At 63.4% G+C, this 20,156-nt stretch overlaps 1 protein-coding gene across 4 annotated transcripts in view; it reads left to right on the top strand.

Annotated features, from left to right (window-relative positions):
• Positions 1–3,706: 3,706 nt before the first annotated feature.
• Positions 3,707–20,156, top strand: part of BAZ2A (bromodomain adjacent to zinc finger domain 2A) — a 33,858-nt gene continuing 17,408 nt past the window's right edge. For 2 of the 4 annotated variants that reach the window (XM_073318972.1, XM_073318969.1), the window contains exons 1-4: positions 11,330–11,437; positions 16,824–16,961; positions 18,697–19,224; positions 19,924–20,109. In XM_073318972.1, coding sequence (XP_073175073.1) covers positions 16,826–16,961; positions 18,697–19,224; positions 19,924–20,109 — 850 coding nt within the window. In that variant the 5' untranslated portion in view covers positions 11,330–11,437; positions 16,824–16,825. Of the gene's footprint in view, positions 3,991–11,329; positions 11,438–12,250; positions 12,350–16,823; positions 16,962–18,696; positions 19,225–19,923; positions 20,110–20,156 lie in introns of those variants that run through there. The other 2 variants (XM_073318970.1, XM_073318971.1) reach the window with 2 other exon arrangements.

Raw genomic sequence — 20,156 nt, 5'->3', positions numbered from 1 at the left:
GCAGCCACCTCTGGGTTGGAACGTGGCAGCTGTTGAAGGCTCTGAGGGCAACAGTCCAACAGGAGCCAAAGACTGTATCCAGCTGCCTCAGGGAGGCTAAACGCAATGAGGGGGCGGACAGCAGAGCCCCCGCCCAGCCCGGTAAGAAGAGCTATGGGAGTGGGCGGAGCCCTGGAGCCCCAGGGCATGTGGGTCCCCCAGCGTGTGCCAAGGGTGCAGCTCTGAAGTGCCCCACCCCTGCTGAGGAAGCGTAGAGGGGAAGGGGCTGGTTCACCCACCTGGAGTGAGCCAGACGGTGCATGGCCCCGGGCTGGGGGCGGGAGGGAGTTTCCAAACCGCTCTCCTGGCAGCGTCTGTAACCCAGCAGGGCAGGGGCGGCCCGGAGCGGGCAGGGCCCCTTTGCACCGCTGGTGATGCACAGGGGCTAGCCCGAGCCGGGCGGATCTGCCCCAGCCGCATCATGCTTTGTGGGGGCTCCTAGCTGTGGGGGCGGGGGCTGGCTCTGGGGAGCCTGGAGCTGGCCTCACCGGGGGGGGGGGGTGCGGGGTGGTCCATGTTGGCGAGGGGTGTTTCCGTATTATTGGGGGCTGATTTAAAAAGGCACCGCTGGGGTAGGACGCTCCAGGGCGCTGGCAGCCCTCGCCCGGCCTCCCCTCCCGTGGGCCCTGCCCTGCGGGGCTGAGCCTGCCGGGGCCTGGCAGGGGGAGAAGCACCCAGTGGCTCAGCAAACGCTGGCTGGGACCCGGAAGGAGTTGGGGGGGGTGGCAGGCAGATGCGGGATTCAGCCAAGACCCCGGGGAGCTGCTTTTGGGTGGGGGGGTTAGATGAGAGGGGGTTACACAGGACCTGGTAGCTGGAGTGAAGCCAGCTGGGGGGGGAGGCACCACAGTCCCCTTTGCCCCCTGCAGGCCTCTCCATTGAGGGGGTGCCCAGCAGCCCCCTTCCCCCCCAGGCCTCCTGTCTCTTGCACCATTTTGAAAACACAAAAGAGCCATTTGCTCGGCTGCCTCTTGGCTTTAATCACCATCCCCAGAGCAGCTGGGCCTTTTGTGTGGCTGGGCCCGGCTCGGGGCTCCCCCTAGTGAGAGCAGAGGGGCCGGGAGCCTCGCAAGGGGCAGGCCTCTGACCGTTTGTGGGGGGGAGGGAGTATAAATGCGGGGGGGAAGATCAGATTTTCATGCCCCACTTGGCACTGAATCCAGGCCAGGCCCTTGGTTGGGAGGGGAGCCTGGTCTGGGGTCAGAGAGAGGGGCATGAACCGTGGGAGAAGGGGAAGAGCCCCCCCCCCACAGTCCCTGAGGGGGGAAATGAGTTAGGACCAAGGCCCCAGCCCCACCAGCCCTGGGAAACCCTGGCTCCTTGCAAGAGGAAAGTGGCTATGTGCCCCAGTGCCCCCCCTTCCAGCCCCACTCCCCTGGGGTTAGTGCAGGGCAGAGATGGGTTCTCCCCCAGCTCAGGACACAGCGCCTGGGGGGACATTTCACCCAGGCCATCTCCTCCTGCCTTTGAGCAGACGCAGGGAGAAGCATCAGGGTGGGGAGGGCTGAAAATCCCACCAGCCTGGCTCCTCCTGTTGGGCCGAGGTGGGGAACAGGCTCCGTGGGGCGCTCTGCAGTCTGGGGCGGGGGGTTCCCAGGCTGGCCCGAGCACACAGCAGGGAGTGACACGGCCTCTCCCCGCGGCTCAGAGTCCAAGAGGTTTGGCCTGTGTGCCAGGGAGCCCCGGGTGGGTGATCGGTGCCAGGTCTCGCCAGTTCCGCCCCACACTTTCCCCCGCGCAATCAGCCAGCCAGGGGCCAGGCACCAGCCCCCCGCCAGAGGGCACAGGAAAGGGGCAGGGGAAAAGCGCTTCTCTGGGGTCTGCTGGCTGTCCTGACCAAGGTGCCCGATGCTGGGGGCTGCGTGGGGAACACCGAGCCCTTGGGCTGCACCCCATTCAACACAAGAGGCGTTGGGACCCCCTTTTTGCAGAGGGCCCCAGGGGAGGGTCAGGCTTGAGCATGCCAGGGAGGGAAGCGGCGAAGCCAGCCAGCAGGGACGGTGTCTCTCCCCTCGGATGGGGCTAGCAGCGGGGCTCTCATGCCCCTCCAACCGGGTGGTGCCCAGTGCCAGAGCTCCCTGCCCTATTCCTTTATCTTGCAGGCCTGGAGGCCACCTTTGCCTGGCAGCTTCAGGTGCCATAAAGCAGCCAGTGCCCCAGGACCATGTGTAGCTCAGACCGCCGCCAAAACCAGCTCTATTTCCCCATCGGCCATGGGCAGAGACTGGCTATTTCGCGGCCTGCCCATGGGGCAAAGCCGTAATGGAACCCCATGCAGCGGGGCAGGAGGGCTCCGGCTAGCTGCTCAACTGCTCCAGAGCAGGACGGAGGTGGTGGTGGGGGGGGGGTTCTCCCCTTTCCCAGGCACAAGATTTAGCGCAGCAGCGAAGGGAGAGGAAAGCATTTGCCTGCCTTTGCGGTGCCTGAACTGGCCCAGGCTTCGAAAGAAGATTCCCAGGATGCTTTGCAACTTAGCTAGCCTGGAGATCACCTGTCACTGAAATGCAGCTGCCTCTGGGGTGGGGCGTGGCAGCTGTTTAGCACCTTCTCAGTAACACGCTCAGTTTGGGACAGGAAGTGAAGACCCCCCTTCTCCGGCTGATTAACCCCTCCATTGGTGGAGTGCCGGCCGGATGTTCATGGGCACGAGCAGTCGGGATCTCCAGCGGCACAGCGCCCCCTATCAGCATGCTGGGGATTGGGGCGATGCCAGCTCTGCGGGAAGAGCGCCCCCCTTGCATTCCTGGGGCATTAGTTTGCGGCAGGGTGAGCTGGCTTCACTCAAAGTTTTGCCCGCACTTGCTGCTGGGCAGGATCCGAAAGGGGACCAGGGCCTAACCCTACGATCCCAGCCCAGCTGGGGAAAGCCCTGGCTGGGGTGGGCTCCCCTGGCACTGTCGGGGGGAGCTGGGAAGAGGTCCCGGCTGCTTCCAACCCTGGGCTAAAGAACCAAGGGCTAGAGGGTGGGTGGGGAAGGGAATTTTTTTAACCCCTAAATCCATTCTCAGGGGGCTCTAGCGAGGTGCGGCTCCCTAGGGCTTTGAACCCATTTAAGCTTCCACCAGCACCCACTCTTTACCCTGTGCCTGGTGTACTGGGGGGGTGTCATAGGGTGCATGTGGCATGTCCAGGGCATCGGAGGGTGCCCAGACAGGCATTGGGGGGGGGTCCATTACGATGCATATGGATCATGGTGCACTGGGGGGCCATTACAGTGCACATGGGTCCTGGTGCATTGGGGGGGGACCCATGACAGTGCACGTGGGTCATGGTGCATTGGAGGCCCCATTATGATGCACGTGGCTCAGGGTGCATGGGGGGGCATGACGATGCACGTGGGTCATGGTGCATTGGGGGGCCATCACAATGCACATGGGTCAGCGTGCATGGGGGGGTCCCCATTACGATGCACGTGGGTCAGCGTGCATGGGGGGTCCCCATTACGATGCACGTGCGTCATGATGCATGGGGGGGCCATTACGATGCACGTGGGTCAGCGTGCATGGGGGGTCCCCATTACGATGCACGTGCGTCATGATGCACGGGGGGGGCACTATGATGCACGTGAGTCACGGTGCATTGGGGGCCCCCCCCCATGACGATGCACGTCGGTCACGGTGCATTGGGGGGGGCATTACAGTGCACATCCGCCACGGCACCCCATGCACTGGCTGGGGTGGGGGTGGGGGCTCCCTATTACGGCCTGCAGCCGCCGCCCCCTCCCGCACATCAGGGCCGGGGCTCGCTCCGCTCCGGCTGCAAATGGCTCCTGCACCTTTAAATAATTCATCCGGCTGCCTCCTGCACGGGGCCGGGCGGGGAGGAGCAGCGCCCGCCGGTGACATCAGCGCCCGCCCGGGCTTCTGCAGCCACCTGCTCCCCCAGCCAGAGCCCGGCGGCGGCGGCCCGGAGCTGCTGCGCCCCGGGACCCCCCCGCCCCCTCTCGGCCAGGTAAGGAGCGCGGGGTGCACCCCCGGGGGGGGGGCGGCTCCCCCCAGCTGAGCCCATCCTGCCCCCCCCCCCAGCCCAGCTGCTGCGTGCAGCCTCCTGGGTCCCAAAGCCATGGGCCCTGCCTGCCCCCCCCCCGATGGGGATCCCCCGATCCGGCTGCCTGGAGAGAGTGTGTGTGGGGGGGGGGGGGTCCCTCCGCTCTGCCCTCCCCCAGGCGAAGGGGGCGTTGGATGCTGGGAGAAACTTTGTGCAACTCTGTCCGGGGGGGGCGGGGGGGGAGGTGTTTGCGGCTTGTGACGCAGCAGAGGGGGGGTCTGGGGCTTGTGACGCGGTTGGGTGGGGGGGGGTTGCAAAGGGGAGTATGTGGGGGGGGTGGCTTGTGATGCAGCTGGAGGGTTGGGGGTGCAAAGTGGGGGCCCCGGAGGATCTGGGTCTTGGAACACAGCTGGGGGGGGGAGGTGCAAAGTGTGTGTGTGGGGGGTGGAGCTTGTGACGTAGCTGGTGGGGTGGGGGGGTGCAAACAGAGGCCTGGGGGAGTTTGGGGCTTGTGATGTGGGCAGAGTGGGGGGTGCAGAGGGTGGTCTGGGGCCTGGGACACAGCTGGTAAAGCCCCATCTGGCCTGTTTCCCCTCCCTGCCCCACGGGCTCTGGGGCAGGATTGTTCCCTGGCATGGCTGGCCTGTGCTTTGCCTAGCTTCCAGGGATGGGTTTGGGGGATCCTCCCTTCTTCTGTCATGGCCTGGCCCCTGCCTGCTCTTGGGGGTCTCTCTGTGATCAGTGTCATCTGGGATGCTCCTCTTAGGGGTTCGTGTATGGGGGGGGTCCTCCCCAGACCCCTGCAGTCAGGCTGGGAATGAATGTGAAATGAGGGGTCACTGGGTAATAGAGTTGTGGGGGGAGGGGCTGGGAACCAGGACTCCTGGGTTCCATCCCAGGCTCTGGGGCTGGAAGGGGGTCTAGTTGTTAAAGCAGGGATGCGGGAAGTCAGGACTCCTGGGATCTACCGCCAGCTCGGCCACTTTGGGAGTTGCTTCACCTCCCTTCCTCAGTTTCCCCACTTGCACAACTGGGAGAACATTTGCCTGGTTCCCGGGGTAGGGGGTTAAAGTGGGAACCGTGGATCAGTGTGTGTTGAGGGCCCGGTCCGGAGGCTGTAGGGCTCTGGCTGGGCTGGGCTCTCTAGCTGGGTGGTGCCCGTTGCCTGAGCTAGGGTTTGCAAAGCACTCTGGTCCCGCTGGGTGGCAGGGGGAGGCCAGAGTGGAGGGTCTTGGCAGCTGGAGCGAAGCCTAGGCCTGGCTGTTTCTCCTCTTTCCCCGGGCGCACGGTGCAGGCGGCTCCCGGCAGCGTCTGGCTAGCCTGGGCCAGTGGGGACTGAGGTGCCGGGCAGGGCCGCAGGTATACGGTAGGGGAGCACCAGGGTCTCCGCTGGGCGCAGGGGGCTGGCTGATCCCCTCTCTCCAGCTGTTTCGTATTGACTGGCGAGTGATGCTGGAAGCTTCCTCCCTTGTCCTCTGCTGCTGCCTGGCAACTTGCGACCTTGTTAGCCTCGACCTCCACACTGTGAGAGGGGGTCTGGATGGGGGAGTGGGGGGCAGCATTTCTGGGGGTCTGCGTGGGGGGGTGAGCTAATGGTGCTGGGGTCCTACAGCCACGTGTTGCCCAGCAGGGAGATTATCCTGGGACCAGTGAAAGCCCTTTGCTCCCTGGAGATGCCGGTGGGGGTCAAATTTCTCCAGCAGGGAAGCTGGGTCCAGGGGCATGGCGCCCAGGGGGGTTGGGTGAAGTGGGAGCTGGGGCGAGGGGCAGAACTGGGGAGGAGGCATTGGAACCTGGGGCGTGAGAAACTGGCCTGGTGAAAGTCTTTGCACGGAAAAGTTTTGACCCACCGTGGCTCTGGGGGCTGGGGTGAGGGGGGTGAATCTGCCCGTGGGAAAATATTTTCACAGGAAAGCAAAGTTTCCGGGGGGGGGGTCAGCAATAAATAAATAAATACCCACACACACCGTGAAAACGCTTGTGCAAATTGTCCCTGGGAAGCGTGAGCTGCTTTGGCGCAGCTGTGGCAGGCGGGGGGGTGTTCCTGGGCGCATGGGGGTGGAGGGCGGGCGCGGCGTCTGACTCCTCGCGTGGCATCGGGCCAGGGCCTGCTGCCCGGCCTCGCTTGATGGGACCCCTCCGGGGTCTCCGTCTTTGTGGCTCCGTGCTAGGGACGGCCCGGAGGGGGCCTGTGTCCTCTTCCCCGGCTCCGCGTCCTTGGGAAGGAGAGCGTGCCGAGGCTGGAGGGGTCCGCGAAGGGCTCGCCCGGCCTGGCCTGGTCACGTTTCACGCTGCTGCTGCCCTGGGTCCCGTGTCCCTGATCGGTGGTGCCAGGAGTTGTCTGGGCAGATCGGTAATGGGGGAGCCCTGTCGTCCACCCCCCCCCTGCCCATCTCTCCCAGGGCCTGCCGGGACACAGTCAGGCGTCCCCCCTCCTGACTGGGGACGCGCCCGTGCTTGTCCTGGTGGTGATTCACGGGCAGAGCCAAGGAGCGGGCTGGCGAAGGCTTCCCGGCTGCCTGCTGATCACTGGTGGGAGGGGAAGTGCAGGGTGCTCTCCAGGGGTTGGGCGGGGGGGGGCTCCCCCCCACTGCCTGGCACAAGCGTTCGCCAAGCTTAGCCATCTGTTCCCCCTGCACCTTGCAGCCGCCTGGAGCGGCGCCCAGACCACAATGGCTCCTGGTTTTGTCTCTGATGGGGGGGGGTGTGACATGGGAGAGAGGGGAGGAGTTGGCAGCCACAGGCCAATCTGGAGGCAGCCCCCACTGCCTCTCCCCGCCCCCCATGCCCCTTGGACTTGTTAGCATCCTGCCCCCCACCCTGAACACCAGCCTGTGCCTTGCCCTGTCCAGATGCTCCCCGGGGGGTACAGGAATGGGGGTGGGGGGCAGCCGGTAACTTAGGGGGCAGGAAAGAAGCCCATGTGGCCAGATCATCTGATGGTTCTTCCCTGCCCCCCCTTGGGTGCTCCCCCAATCCCTCCTGGGGCTGAGCTGTCTCCAGCAGAGCATTAAAAGCCCCCTTGGCTATGGGGTGGTGGGACAAGGCCCTGTGTGTATTTGAGGGGGCCAGGTGAGAGTAGCTGGGGGGCTTGCACTCCTCCCCCAATCCTGGTCCCTTCTCCCTGCTGGGGGGGCCGGCGGCACATGATTTCCCCCCCCCCTTTCCAGTGCTTTGGCTGTTGGAGCCGGCTTGTGGCATTTTCCCCATGACAGAGGAGTTGGGGTGTGACGGGGTCCCCCACTCCGGCCTTCATCTGCTGCCTCCCAGGGTTGTGAGCTTGTCTCTGGGTGGGCTTGGCAACTGTGGGGGAGTCAGGGGGACATTGGGCAGGGGAGCTTGGGGAGGGGTTCTTGCAGTTGGGGCCACTGGGATGGTGGGTTGGGGGGCACTGGGATGGGGCGGAAGGTTCAGAACTGGCTGGAATTGAGCAGGAGAAAAGCAGAAGGGTTTAGAAATAGACCATCTCGGCAGCAGTGGGTGGGGTGGGAGTGGGGCCCTGGGCCGGCTAGCGGGAGCGATCCAGCTAGCCCCTCTTGGGGGAGGGCAGAGAGCCAGACCAGGCGCATGCAGGGTCCCTTCTCTCCCCACCCACTTCTGATTCCTACGCCTGCTTGGAGACGTGGCCAGGACTCCCCGATGGAGGGGGCGATCTGCACCCTTGGGTGGCACGGAGGCAGGAGAGGCGAGGGATGCTCAGCAGGCAGCCCCCCCCTCCCTTCTTCAACTGCTTTGGCTTCTGAGCCTGGAGGGCTGGAGGCTTCCCACAAGAGTGGGGATGAGATGGGGTGTGGGGGTCCAGGGAGAGCAGTGACGCAGGTGGGAGGGGCTGGAAGCCTTTCGCGGTGGGAGGGGAGCAGAGGTGGGAGTCGTCTCGTCCCACAGCCCTAGAGTCAAGGGGAGCTGATTGGCACCCCCTCCCTCAACGCTGCAGGTTGGAACCCCCCCGCTCCTTCCCCTTCAGCCTGTGGCCCTGGGAGCAGACGGGGGGAGCGGGGGGCTGGCTCAGTGAGGGATCCCCTGAGCGCTTGGGGGAGTGGCCCTGCTGGGGCGGCTCGGGGAGCTCGCCGGGCAGGACCATGTGCCCAGCTCTGTGCTTGGCAGGGCCCCCGCGCGTGAATGCGGAGGGGAGATCCCCTGCACCCCTCCCCGCCCAGATTTGCTCAGCCCACCAAGCCATGCTGGAGGCCTGCTCCATCCATCCACCCACCCCCCTCCCATGCTGGAACGCCCCCCCCTGCTTGGGATTACCACAGCTTCTCTCCTTAACCTACTTACGCCTCTGGCATCGGAGGCGAGCAAAGTCCCCCCCCCCCGCCCCCAACGGGAGCTGAGCACGGCTCTCGCTAATGGGGTTGCCTGGTGCGTCCCTCACCCCCGCAGGGAGGCAGGCTGGGGAGGGGAGGGGGTCTGGTTGAGCTGGGCTCTGCATGGCGATGGAGAGGGCGCTGGTGCAGCCCTGCCGGGGGCTGGGACCCCCCCCAGGGGCTGCGGAAAAGGGCAGCTGAGTGCCGCGTTCCTAGTGAGAGCTGGGGGGGCTGCAGCATGTGCTGGCCGGGCCGGCAAATGCCCGTGAGGCTCGGTGGCCTGGCCTGCTTGTGCCCACCTGGATTGTATTCGGGCTCCCTTCCTGAAGAGGGCAGGTGAGAGGGTGGGGGCGCAGGGGAGGGGAAGTAACTAATTGGCCATCGGGGGGTTCAAACTCTGTGTGATGAGTTTGATGTTCTCAGGTCCAGTCCCTGTGGATTCAGGAGCCGTCTCCTCCTCACTGTGTGACCGTTCCATCTTCCCCACTGTGTGTACCAGGCTGGTCTAGGCCAGTACGTAGACACCCCACCACCCAGCGGGTCTTAAGGTTCACGGGCCTTGGACTCGTCCTGCATCCTCCTGTCTGCCACAGGAAGCAGAGCTCGGGATGCAAGGCTGGGGGGCTGGGTGGGGTGGATGTGCTAGGACTCCTGGGTTATTTTCTTCGCCCTGACCTTCTGTGCTGCCTTGGGGGGGGGGGGGATGAGTCATTTCCCGGCTTGTGCCTCGGTTTCCCCACTTTGTAAAATGGGAGTGATGCCTGCCTCCCAGAGGGGCTGTGCTGATGGATTAGCTGGTAGCTCAGTGGAGTGCTTTGAGATCCTTGGGTGAGAGGCCTAGGGGAGGGCTGATGATGTTACCTAGCTGTCTGGCTGAGTCAGCATTCGGCACTGGGAGGAGCGGCTGAGGGGGGGGCTTGTGCCCGCTTACACTGTAAGATTTCTCCATCTCCGGCTGCCCGCTCCCTGCGTCCTCCCGGATCGGTGCGGCCGGTGGCTGTTTTGATCCATGCGTGTGCCCCTCCTGGTCCTCCACTTTCCCCCTGGAGCTGGGAGGGAGCCATCAGCAGCCCCAATCTGCTGACGCTACGGCAGATGGAAAGCTCAAGTCGCTGGCGTCTGGACCCGGCTCAGCAAAGCCAGGAGATGCATCCACTGGCCTCTCCCCAGAGGTCCAGCATCCATGCTGTCTTGCAAGGAGCTAGTCCGAGCTCCCACTTTGTGGGGCACGTTAGATGCAGGATGGGGCTTCGGATCCAGATTCTGATCCACAATGGGGGGAGCTAAACCCACCGCCCACCAAGGCTGGTTCCCGACTCTGCCCCTGGGGCTCATCTCTGACGTGGGGGTGCGGGGTCTGGCCTGGGGTTAGCTATGGAGATGAGCAGGCTGGGTTTGGGATTGATCGCTGTCCTGGGAGCTGGGCAGTGGGAATGAAGGATGCACCAGGGAGAGGCTGTAAATGCTCAGCATCTAGCCAACTTTCGCCCTCCCTGCTCTGCGCTACGCTTCGAGGGGCATCTTCTGTGCTTTCCTGAGCTCTGTGCGCGAGTGAGAGAGAGGTGAAAGGCGAACAGGGAGGCTCCCAGGGGGCCACGCATCTGGGAGTCTGGGGAGCTCGGATTTGGGGAGGGTGGAGTGAGGAAATGTAGTGCTGCGGAGGAGGATGGGTGGCATTGCCTAGTGATTAGAGCACAATATGGGGAGCCAGGACTCCTGGGTTCCGCTCCCAGCTCTGGGCAGAGAGCGGAGCCTAGTGATTAGAGCAAAGGTGGGGGGTTGTGATCCAAGACTCCTGGGTTCTGTTCCCTGCTGTGACTCCCTTGAGTGCCTCGGTCTCCCCTCTGCAAGGTGGGGCATGCTGGCCCTGACCCACTGTAAAGCGCCATGAGCTCTATGGAGGGGGACAGGGGGTCCCTTTGGGGGCAGGAGGGGAGCTGTGAGTTGGAGCTGAGTGGGGGTGTGTCTGAATAGAGGAGGGAGCTGAAGCTAAGAAGATGCCCCTACCTGAGGGTGGGTGGGGACTAGAGCTCTTCTAAGGAAGGGGAGATAACACCCCAGCAACCTGGGGGGAGGGGGCTGCCCCAAAGTCTCCCAGGCTGGCATCACACTGGGGAGTCCTACCATGGTGCCCCCCAACCCCCTTCTCCCTGTGTCCTCAGTGCCCTCTGCCCTTCTCGTCATCAGGACCTCTCCCACCCCGCTATCCGCTCCCTCTCTGTGTCCCTAGTGTCCTCCCTGGCACCCCCTCACCGTATCCTTGGGGACACCCCCATTCTCTTGTACTGAGCTTAAGGGGCTCAGCACTGGCACAGCCTGCCCCCGGGCAGCTACTGCCCCCCAATCCCTGCGGGAGGGGGGAAGGCAGTGCTAGGACCCAGCCTGGCCCCCCAATTGGGGGGGCGGGGAACAGGGCGGCGCTAGGACCCGGCGCCCCCGCCAATCCCCGAGGGGTGTGTGGGGGGGGGAACAGGGCGGCGCTAGGACCCGGCGCCCCCGCCAATCCCCAGGGGGGGTGTGGGGGGGAACAGGGCGGCGCTAGGGCCCGGGCGCCCCCGCCAATCCCCGGGGGGTGTGTGTGTGTGGGGGGGGAACAGGGCGGCGCTAGGACCCGGCCCCCCGCCAATCCCCGGGGGTGGGGGGGGAACAGGGCGGCGCTAGGACCCGGCCCCCCGCCAATCCCCGGGGGTGTGGGGGGGGGAACAGGGCGGCGCTAGGACCCGGCCCCCCGCCAATCCCCAGGGGTGTGTGGGGGGGGAACAGGGCGGCGCTAGGACCCGCCCCCCCGCCAATCCCCAGGGGTGTGTGGGGGGGGAACAGGGCGGCGCTAGGACCCGGCCCCCCGCCAATCCCCAGGGGTGTGTGGGGGGGGAACAGGGCGGCGCTAGGACCCGGCCCCCCGCCAATCCCCGGGGGTGGGGGGGGAGCAGGGCGGCGCTAGGACCCAGCTGCCCGCCCGGCCCCGCTTCCTGCCCAGCGCGGCTCCCCGGACCCGGCCACGCTGAGTCGGCCCCGAGCCCGGAGCCCGCAGCCCGGCCCGGGCCATGTGAGCGGGACCCGCCGCCGGGGCGCCGAGCCGGGCCCGGCACCGCCCGTCGCTCCAGGTCCGGGGGGGGGGGGCAGGGCGGGCGGGGGAGTGGGAGAGCCCCCCCCCGCAGCCTGGGGAGGGGATCCCCCCGGTGGCTGCTTTGGGGGGGCAGGGTTATGGGGGATCCCCCCGGTGGCTGGTTTGGGGGGGGCAGGGTTATGGGGATCCCCCTCTGGCTGGGTTGAGGAGGGCAGGGTTATGGGGGATCCCCCCTGTCGCTTGGCTGCGGGGGGGGCAAGGCTATGCGGGATTCCCTCTTTGGAGGGGGGGGATTCCCTGTGCGAGGTGGGTTTTGGGGTGCGGGGTAGAGCCCAGGAGCCCTGGCTCCCAGTTAGGGATCCCCCTGCGTAGGAAGGGGGAGGGGTGCAGCCCCCTGTGCCTGGCTTGGGATGTGGCTGTTGCGGGATCCCCTCGTGGTGTGGCTGGGGTGGAGGGGGGCGGGGAATGGATAGCTGGGGGGGGGTCTCCTATGTGTGGTTGGGGAGGGGGAATCTATGGGTATGTCTGTTGGGGTGGGAGAGTTCTGTGGCTGAGATCACAGGATAGCCAGGGGAGTCCCCGCTGTGTGGCCTGGGGGGGGATCCCCCAGCATTTTGGGGGGGGGGAATCCCCTGTGGGGTCCAGGGCTGTGTCACACATAAACACGGAGCCCCCGGTGCCAGCAGCCCTTTTCCTCTCCCCCCTGCAGGAAGTGGCCGGGAAATGGCAGCCGGGTTTGTTGCGTCTCTTGTTGTTTTTGAAATGTCCTTTTTTTTTTTTTTTTCTCCCCAACCCTATTTGGTTTCAGTTTCTGGACTTCCTGGAGCTTGGGAACCTGGGCCACAGCAGCCCCTTTCTGGCCGGCGGGGTCCATCTCTGCCTGTTAAAAATTACCTTCCAGGGTCCAAGGCAGTGTAAAAGCCCTATTTCAGAGCTCTCCCTTCCCCGAGTGAGTTAAAAAGCCCTTGGGGACAAGCCAAAACAGGGGGGAGGACCTTAAAACTGAACTCGGGAACTCGGGGGCTGCTGACGCTGGGCGTGTGTATTCGACGCTCTTGACTCCCCTGACTAGGCCTTTCTCACGCTTGTGTTTTATAGTTGGTTTCCCTCTTTCATTCGGTTCCCTTGTGGGTGAGGGAGGCCCAGACCCTGTCTGCACTGAATCCACCTCTGGCGGACCTTGCTGACGGGTAGAAGGCCTTGTCTGAACACACAAGACGTACCGCTTTAACTAGACCAGGAGAAACGTACAGTTCCCCTAGCGTCAATGCGTTTATCCCATGTAAACGGACAGGAAGGGGGGTGGACTATGCTGGGGTAATGGGGTTCATACCAAGGCTTGTACTGGGGTAACTGGATAGTCCCCCTACAAATCATGCACCCCTGACCAGACTTGGTTGTGCCAGGACAAAAGCCCTGGGTTGGCTGGGCCTAAAGCCATCTATTGTTCCTGAGCAGGGACCAGTTTTACAGGCTTGTCTAGACACAAGTTGTCCCAGTTTAATTTAAATCTGTGTAAACTGGTTTAGCTCCTGTGTGTGGACGCGGGTAATATATCGGTTTCAAACTGGTTACGTTGGTTCATTTGCGCCCATCCAGTTACCGATGTGAGTTATAAACGGATGGGAACCAATATAAGGAGGTGTGCGTAGGTTACGCTGGTTTAATGAAACTGGTTTAAAGAAACTGGTTTAAAATCACACCTTCGGTTAACCCTTTGTGGCTAGATAGGTCTGAAGTGGTTGGGGAAACACAAAGCAGGTGGTTGGCGCTGCTGCAAATGTCTCAATAGTCTGTTGCCATGTTGGCTTGGCTAAACCCCTGTGTTGGAGAGGCTGAAATCGAAAGCAAAGAACCCCCCTGTTTTTAATCGAAATGAAATCAACACAACAAACCACCCACCTGCGTTTCAATCGGCGTTGGGTTTAGCAAACCGGTGCTGCCTAGAATAATATAGGGCCTAAATTCTCGGCTGCCGTCTCTTGAAAGCTTCTGGCTGGTTCCGAGGTTCTGTGAGCGGCTCCGTGGGTTTCTAAGCATCCCGGTTCCCTGCCCACTGAATTGATCACAACTGCCTCCTAAGTACCCCCCACGCCCGTTCCTGCCTGTGATGTTTCTCATTTGCTCAGGATCTCCGGCTGGGTCCAGAATCCTCCTTGTTCTTGTCGCCACCTCTCCTGTGAAATGGTCGGCTGCAATGACAAGCCGTGGCCTAATTCTGTCTCCTGCCCAGGTGTGGGGAGGGTTGCTGGCCGGTTGGGGTGAGCGGCTCCCGCCCGGAAATGAGCCAAGGCCTGGGGTTGTTGGGATGGGATTTGCGGGTGTCTTGGGGTGTGGTGGGGAAGATACTGTTTGTTTCAAGGGAATCCGATGCTGCCCAGTCCTGTCCGTGCTGGGCTGTCGGCCGGGCTAGGCCCAAGGAGATGTCTGCTCAGCCCCCGCGCAGACAATCCGTTACCGACGGGGGAGGTCAGGGAGAGGCGTCTGGAAGCTGCCGGTGCCGGTACTGGCCTGCGATCAATACCCCATCGGGAGAATGACGCCCGCTTGCCTCCAGTGCTGCTCATCTGGGGAGGAGCTAACAAAGCAGCCAGCTCACGGCTACAGCCAATGTTCTCTCGCAGCCGCGGCTCCTGCTTTCAAACCCTGACCCTATTAGTCGAACCGCTCCCATCCTATTCATCTCCCTCCTCCCTCGCTGTAATTAATTCCCCATCTTCCCTGCTTTTATTTGGTTCCCTCTCAGCCAGGCTGCACTCACCCTCCTCCTCCTCCTGGCTGCTTTCCTAAGGCCAGGGTTCCTCCGCCCTGCGGTTAGCTACCTCGCCCTCCTGTCCCCAGCACCTCCCTTCACCTTGGCACCAGCCTGGCTTGTCCCCATGCTCTCAGAGCTGACCCTGCAGCAGTCACCTGTCTGGTTCCGGCTTCTCGGCTCCTCCTCTGGCCCTTAAAGGGCCAGAAACAGGTTTGCCAGCTAAAAAACTGCTGCCGGAAAGGGGTGGGTGTGTGTGGTGGTTTTGGGTTTTTTTTTTTGTTTTTTAATAACTGTCTGGCCCGGCTTTCCCAGTGCAGGCACAGGCTGGAGCCCTGTTCTTGTTGTGGCTTGTAGGAGCAATCAGAGCTAGGCGGTGATGCTCTGTGCGGTGGGGGACTCTTGGTGTGGCTGTGAAAGGGAGACGTGCCTCTGAAGGGGGGTGGGAGGGAAGGTCACTTTCTCGGCTGATCGCTAGTGAATGTGACCTGTGCCCCAGGGAGCAGCACGGACGGGGCGTCACGAAGCAATAGCGAGGGGGGTCCCCCGCCTGCGAGATGAGTTGCCTGCCGCTGAAATTTCCCGAGTTGGTGAATCAGACGCTGTTGTTATCCTGCGCTGACGGGGAGCAGCCCATCGGGCTCCTCCGGCCTGGGAGCATTGCAGCGAATGCCGCAGAGAGTGACGAAATCGCCGGTCTCTGTTTCGACACTCCGCGTCTGGCCTGCTGCTGCTTGCAAGGCCGTGGCCTCGGTGCGGCCCTTCGAGAACGGCTGCCGCTGGGCTCACGCCGTCCCTCGGCCCTGCTGTGTTAAACTCTCGCCTTGTAACTCAATGAGGCGGAGAGGAATCCACCGTGGCCTGCGTGGGGAACTGAGGTGGGAGACGTGGGTTCTCAACTGTCTCTGCTGCAGGATGACCTCAGACAAGTCACTTCCCCTCTCTGCGTCTCCTTTCCCTGAGCCCTGAAGGGTCCCCGGCCAAATCCTAGGCACACGCCCCATCTATAGTTGGGGTCTCTTGGGGATACCGTCATTCACATGCTAGAAAGCTACCGATGTCTGGGAGGGGGTTGGCGTTTGCTTTCCTTGGTGGCTAAGGCTGGTGCCTGGGTCAGGAGGGTTTTCTTCTGGAGCTGGGAGGAGGCAGAGACCAGAGCCGAGCGGCAGATACCCTGGAAGGCTTGTTCCAAAAGCCATCAAAGAGGAAATGAGCTGCAGTGCCGGAGGAATCGGTCGGGCTGAATTTCAGGGTTTTTTTCCCCCTGTCTTTTGTTTGCACCGCGGGTTGTCGGGTGTACGAATCCCCTGGAGACGCCCATGGGGAGTTGGAGATGATGGGAGGCCGGTGATTAGAGATGGGCAGGGGACTAGGACTTCTGGGTTCTCTTCTTGACTCTGGCTTGCTGTGTGGCCTTGGGGAAGCATGTCCATCTCTCTCTGCCCTGTCTGTGAAATGGGGCTAATCCACCCACTTGGAGAGAAGTGGTCTAGTCAATAAAAGGCTAATAGAAAGCAAGTTTTATTACTCTGCCCCAGACTTGGGGGCGCGGGGTGGGGCTGCCCTCCCTCTGGCAGGCCGGGGGTGGGCAGAGTGATGCATTTACTCCTTGTCCCCGTTCCTTTATACGGGGAGGCACTGGGGCAGCCGTCCAGACGTGTGGTTAGCCCTGGCCCTTTGTGTCCGCGACACAGCAACCGAAAGATACGACCCACGCGGGCTGGTGTGGTGGGTAGGTGTGTCTGGGAGGCGCCACTCAGGCAGGAGTGACCCGTCAGAAAGACGAGCGCCGAGCTAGCTGGGCTCTATGCCCTGGGATGACGTTCCCTGGCTTATTTCGGCCGGCTCGTCTCTTTCGCGTGGATCTTGGCAACAGGAAATGCTGTTCTTTCCCAGTGGGGCGCGTGAGCCCTGTGAAATGGGCAAACAGCTCCCGGCCTGGGAGGGGGGCGAGGATCTGTAACCGAAACGTGCCGGCCCGCTGGTGGGAAGATGCTAGAAGCAGTCCCGTGGGATTGCTCCAGCTACAGCCGAAAACTCTCCGCAGCCCTCTGCCGGACCCTGAGCCCTGGGAGCAGAAGCGGAGCGGCTGAGTTTAATGCAAAAACGAATCCGGGGCCGGGAGCACGTGAGATCTCTCGGTAGCCCCCTTCCCTCGGCGAAGCTCCCAACACAGCAGTGAAACGCCGTCTTACGCCAACGTTGGTTTGTTTGCCGGAGGGCTGCTGGCTGCTTGGGGCTGCTGCAGGGAGTTTTGTAGCCCTGAATGTTCCTGGTGATGGGAAGTGGGGACATGGCCCCTTTTCTCAGAGCCTCCATCTGTCAGCGTCACGCAGGCCGGGAACTTGCACCGTGGTTTCCGCGTCCACTTTCCTTCCACCGATTTGAGATTCGGTTGCTTTTGCACCCGTTCTGCCCCCTTCTGGGGGACGCGGGGGGGGCTCTTCATGCGCTGCTCTCCGGCTCAGCTTGTTTTCCATCCAACCTTCCCTCACCTCCACCCCCCTGTCAAGGAGCTTGGGTACAATATCCCCCACCTGGCCTTGATCCCTGCCTGGTGTCTGGGTGCATTATACCCAGTAGGCGGGGGGGGAGATCCTGTCCCCCCCGGGCAGCGGTTCCAGGTCGGGGCACTTTTAACCCTTTGGTGTCTCGTCTCTTCTCTCCTCAGAAATGGAAACGAACAACCATTTTAACTTCCCTGGCCTCCCCTCTGTCCCCACTGCCTCAGGACTGAAGCCCGCACCTTCCTCAGGGGACAGCCCCTACACTAACGGGTCTCCTATCAACTTCCCCCCGCAAGGGAAAGGTGAGTGCACGGAGGGGGGCTGGCCTCTGAGTGGGCTTGGACCCTTTGGCCTGTCCACCCTTCAGAAATAACCCTCTACTGGTCTCTAGCACCCTGGGGTGCTTAACAAACCGCAGTGACCACCCCCCACTCGTGCCAAGTCAGGGATCTCCACTGGCTGCACAGTGAGTCAGTGTCTGATGGGGGGGAAAAGAACCCAGGAGTCCTGGGTTTCAGGCCTGCTGCTCTCGCCCACTAGATCCCACTTCCCGCGCAAACCCTGCATCATTTTGACTGGTGCCTAGCGTCCTAGCAGCATGTGGTCAGCGGGTTCGCTGGGGGCTGGGATCCTGGACGCAGGGGCTGAGCCAGTCCCCAGGGAGGAGGGGGTGCACAGGCTAGGGCAGGACCCGATCCGGCCAGGCCATCCTCTGGGTGGTGATGCTTCCCTTGAGAGAGCAGGGGGTCCCAAGGAGTTTGGGGGGGAGGGGGTGCTGAGGGCACCCCCTGCTGGAGTGGACGGAGCCCCTGTGCAGCAGAAAGAAGGAAGCCGTGTCTAGACTCCTGTCCCTGGTCCATGGCCAGCCAACATGGGGGTTGGCGTTGGGTTCGCTTCAGCGGGAGCAGGACTGGACCATCTGGCTCAGGAGACCCAGGAGCTGAGAGCAGCAAGGTGGGGCTTGGAGGGGGCCGGTCGCCCGGTCTGCCCTGGGCCAGGGGATCCTCCTCCCAAGGAGGCAGCCACTGGAGAGGAACAGTTATCCCGGTTTGAAGGCAGCTGTGCCATGGGGCAGACACTGGGCTGGGCGCAGGAGAGGAACTCGGGTGGTGTGGGGGGGTGGGATTCTGGCTGGGTTGGAGTGGATTAGCGGGGGGGATGGGGCTCTGTTTGGGATTGCTTCATCCTAGAAAAGAAACGACTTGCCAGAACGGGTCTTTGCATGGATTTGGCTGGTCAGCTGATCTCGCCAGCAGCCCAGCCAAGGGCCAGCTAATCCCCGCGGGACTCCAGCGCTGGCTCGGACACCAGGGCCGCTCGGCAGGTTTCACCCGGACCTCCGCGTTCTCCCTCTCCTGGGGACGTTTGCCGGGGCAAGAGCCCCCACCCCCACCCCGGCTCGCAGCCCCCTGCGTTTGGAGCCAGAGCTGCCAAACTTCCCGCGTCCATGGCTCTGGGTGGCTCGGATGCCAACGGGCGGCTGGCCGCGTGGTTCCTGTCTACGGCGGGTCTCCGAGGCCTGCTGCTCCTGGGACAGAGAGGGTCCCAACATACGGGGCATAGTACCCTGCCGCAGCCCATGGGGAGACACCTGGGCAGCTGGGGAGAAATCAGACAAACCCTCCTACCTTCCCAAGGCCCCGCTTTGGGCTGGGTGACTTGCTTGCATGGGGCTGGGGGGTCAGTCTGCAGCCGGCCTCCTCAGCGCCCTCCACACTGTGATCTCTAGGGGGCTGAGGAACTGGACGGCAGGACCTCATCTGGGTTGGGCGAGGTGTTCCCCGTGGACAGCCCTTCTGTGGCTTCCTGTTCCCAGTTGCTGTCCCAGGCCTAGAGTTTCCGGGGTGGGGGGGTCTGTGCCCCACACGCTTTAAGCTCTCTCTGGGAAGATCCTTCATCCCTGCTGCACGCCTGCTGGCTTCCCGCCCTCGCCTAGGCTCTTCCCGCGGAGAGGAAGGCCGGGATCTCCCCCCAACCCCCCCAGTCCGTGTCCTCAGCACAGCCAATTAACCAACGGCTCTGCCTTTCCCTCGGCAGGCCTGAATGGCGACATGAACGGGAATGGCTTATCTACTGTATCTCACACTAGTACTTCAGGGACCTTCGCTTCTGCCGGGCACTCCCTCGACGCCTCCACCCTGCCCCACCCATACGACTATCTCTGGAACTACCCGCCGTACCAGCCCGGCGGCCTCAAGGAGACCCCCGGCGTCTCCCAGTTCTCCGGCCTCGGACAGTATCCGCTCAACGGCATCCTTGGGGGCGCCCGGCCGGCGTCCCCGGGGCACAACACTAACCCCCGGGGGGGCCAGGAGTTTTGGGCCAACGGCACCTCTGGCTCCATGGGGCTGAGCTTTGATTCGCAGGAGCTGTACGACTCCTTCCAGGATCAGAGCTTCGAGCTTGTGCCAAACGGCGCCAGTGGTTTCTACGCGGCCTCCCAGCCCTCCCCCATGCTGGGCACCGGCCCGGAGGGGTCCTTGGCGGCAAAGGAGATGCCGCCTGCCGGCGAGGAGACCAGCGCCGCACTCATGGGCAGCAAGGAACTGGAGGAAACGCAGCCGGGTGAGTGGGGGCAGGGGAGGGTCATGGTTAAATCAACCCCCCTGCCTCCCCCGCAAATCCCTGCTGTGGTGTAGAGCTGCCCTGAGACTGCTCCGAATTGGGCCCACTGCACTGCGTGCCAAGGGCTTTTTCAGCAGTGGTGGAGGGAGCCCAGCAGTGCTGCCTGGCTCCCTACCCACGTTCTGCACTTGCAGACACACACCTTCCCTCCCCCCCCCAACGTGCCCAGGGAATTCCCCAAGGGCAGGGGTTGGAGATCAAGCCCATGACCTGGGAGAGGGTAAGGAGGGGTGCGCCGGGTGGGAGGCTCCCCCTCCCAAAGGAGGGAGGAGACGAGTCGGCAAACTTGATGTGTTGCGAACAGGGCTGTGGAAAGCACGGTCTGGGGGGGTGGGGACCAGCAATTGTGCCATGGGGGAGGCTGTGGCATGAGCCCTGCTGAGCTGCCCATAACCAACATCCTGCCCCAGTCCAGGAGCTGCCCAGGCAGCATCTGCCTGGCTTGGCTGCCCGGGACCCAGGGCTGCTTACGGCAGCCCTATGCCAGCACCGGGGCCGCCCGGCGCTCCGCTCCTGAAGCGGGGTCCCTCCTGGGGTGCTGGGACTGTGGCGGGTGCCGACACCTGTGTCGGGAGGGGGACGGAAGGGTTGTGTTAACGTGTTCTCTTTGGGGTCGGGGGGGGGTCCGGTCGTGTCTAGACCTGCAAATGTGCAGCTACAACAGGTCCGGGACAGGTGTGGAACCGCTCAGCCAGGAAGCTTCCGTCTTGTCCCCGGACACCGCTGGGAGCTGCCTGGGTGACACCTCTGCCATCGCCGGTCCCCTGGCAGACCCTCCTCTCCTGAGCGAAGACCCCCTGGAGCCCTTCGAGTCGCTGGCTAGAGGTAGGGAGGCTGGCGGCCGGCCCGAGAGGGTGGACCCCCTTCCCCGG

The sequence above is a fragment of the Lepidochelys kempii genome, chromosome 20 (assembly GCF_965140265.1).
Source record: "Lepidochelys kempii isolate rLepKem1 chromosome 20, rLepKem1.hap2, whole genome shotgun sequence".
In the NCBI taxonomy this organism is placed as follows: Eukaryota; Metazoa; Chordata; order Testudines; family Cheloniidae; genus Lepidochelys; species Lepidochelys kempii.
This window is presented reverse-complemented; position numbering and strand designations above follow the sequence as displayed.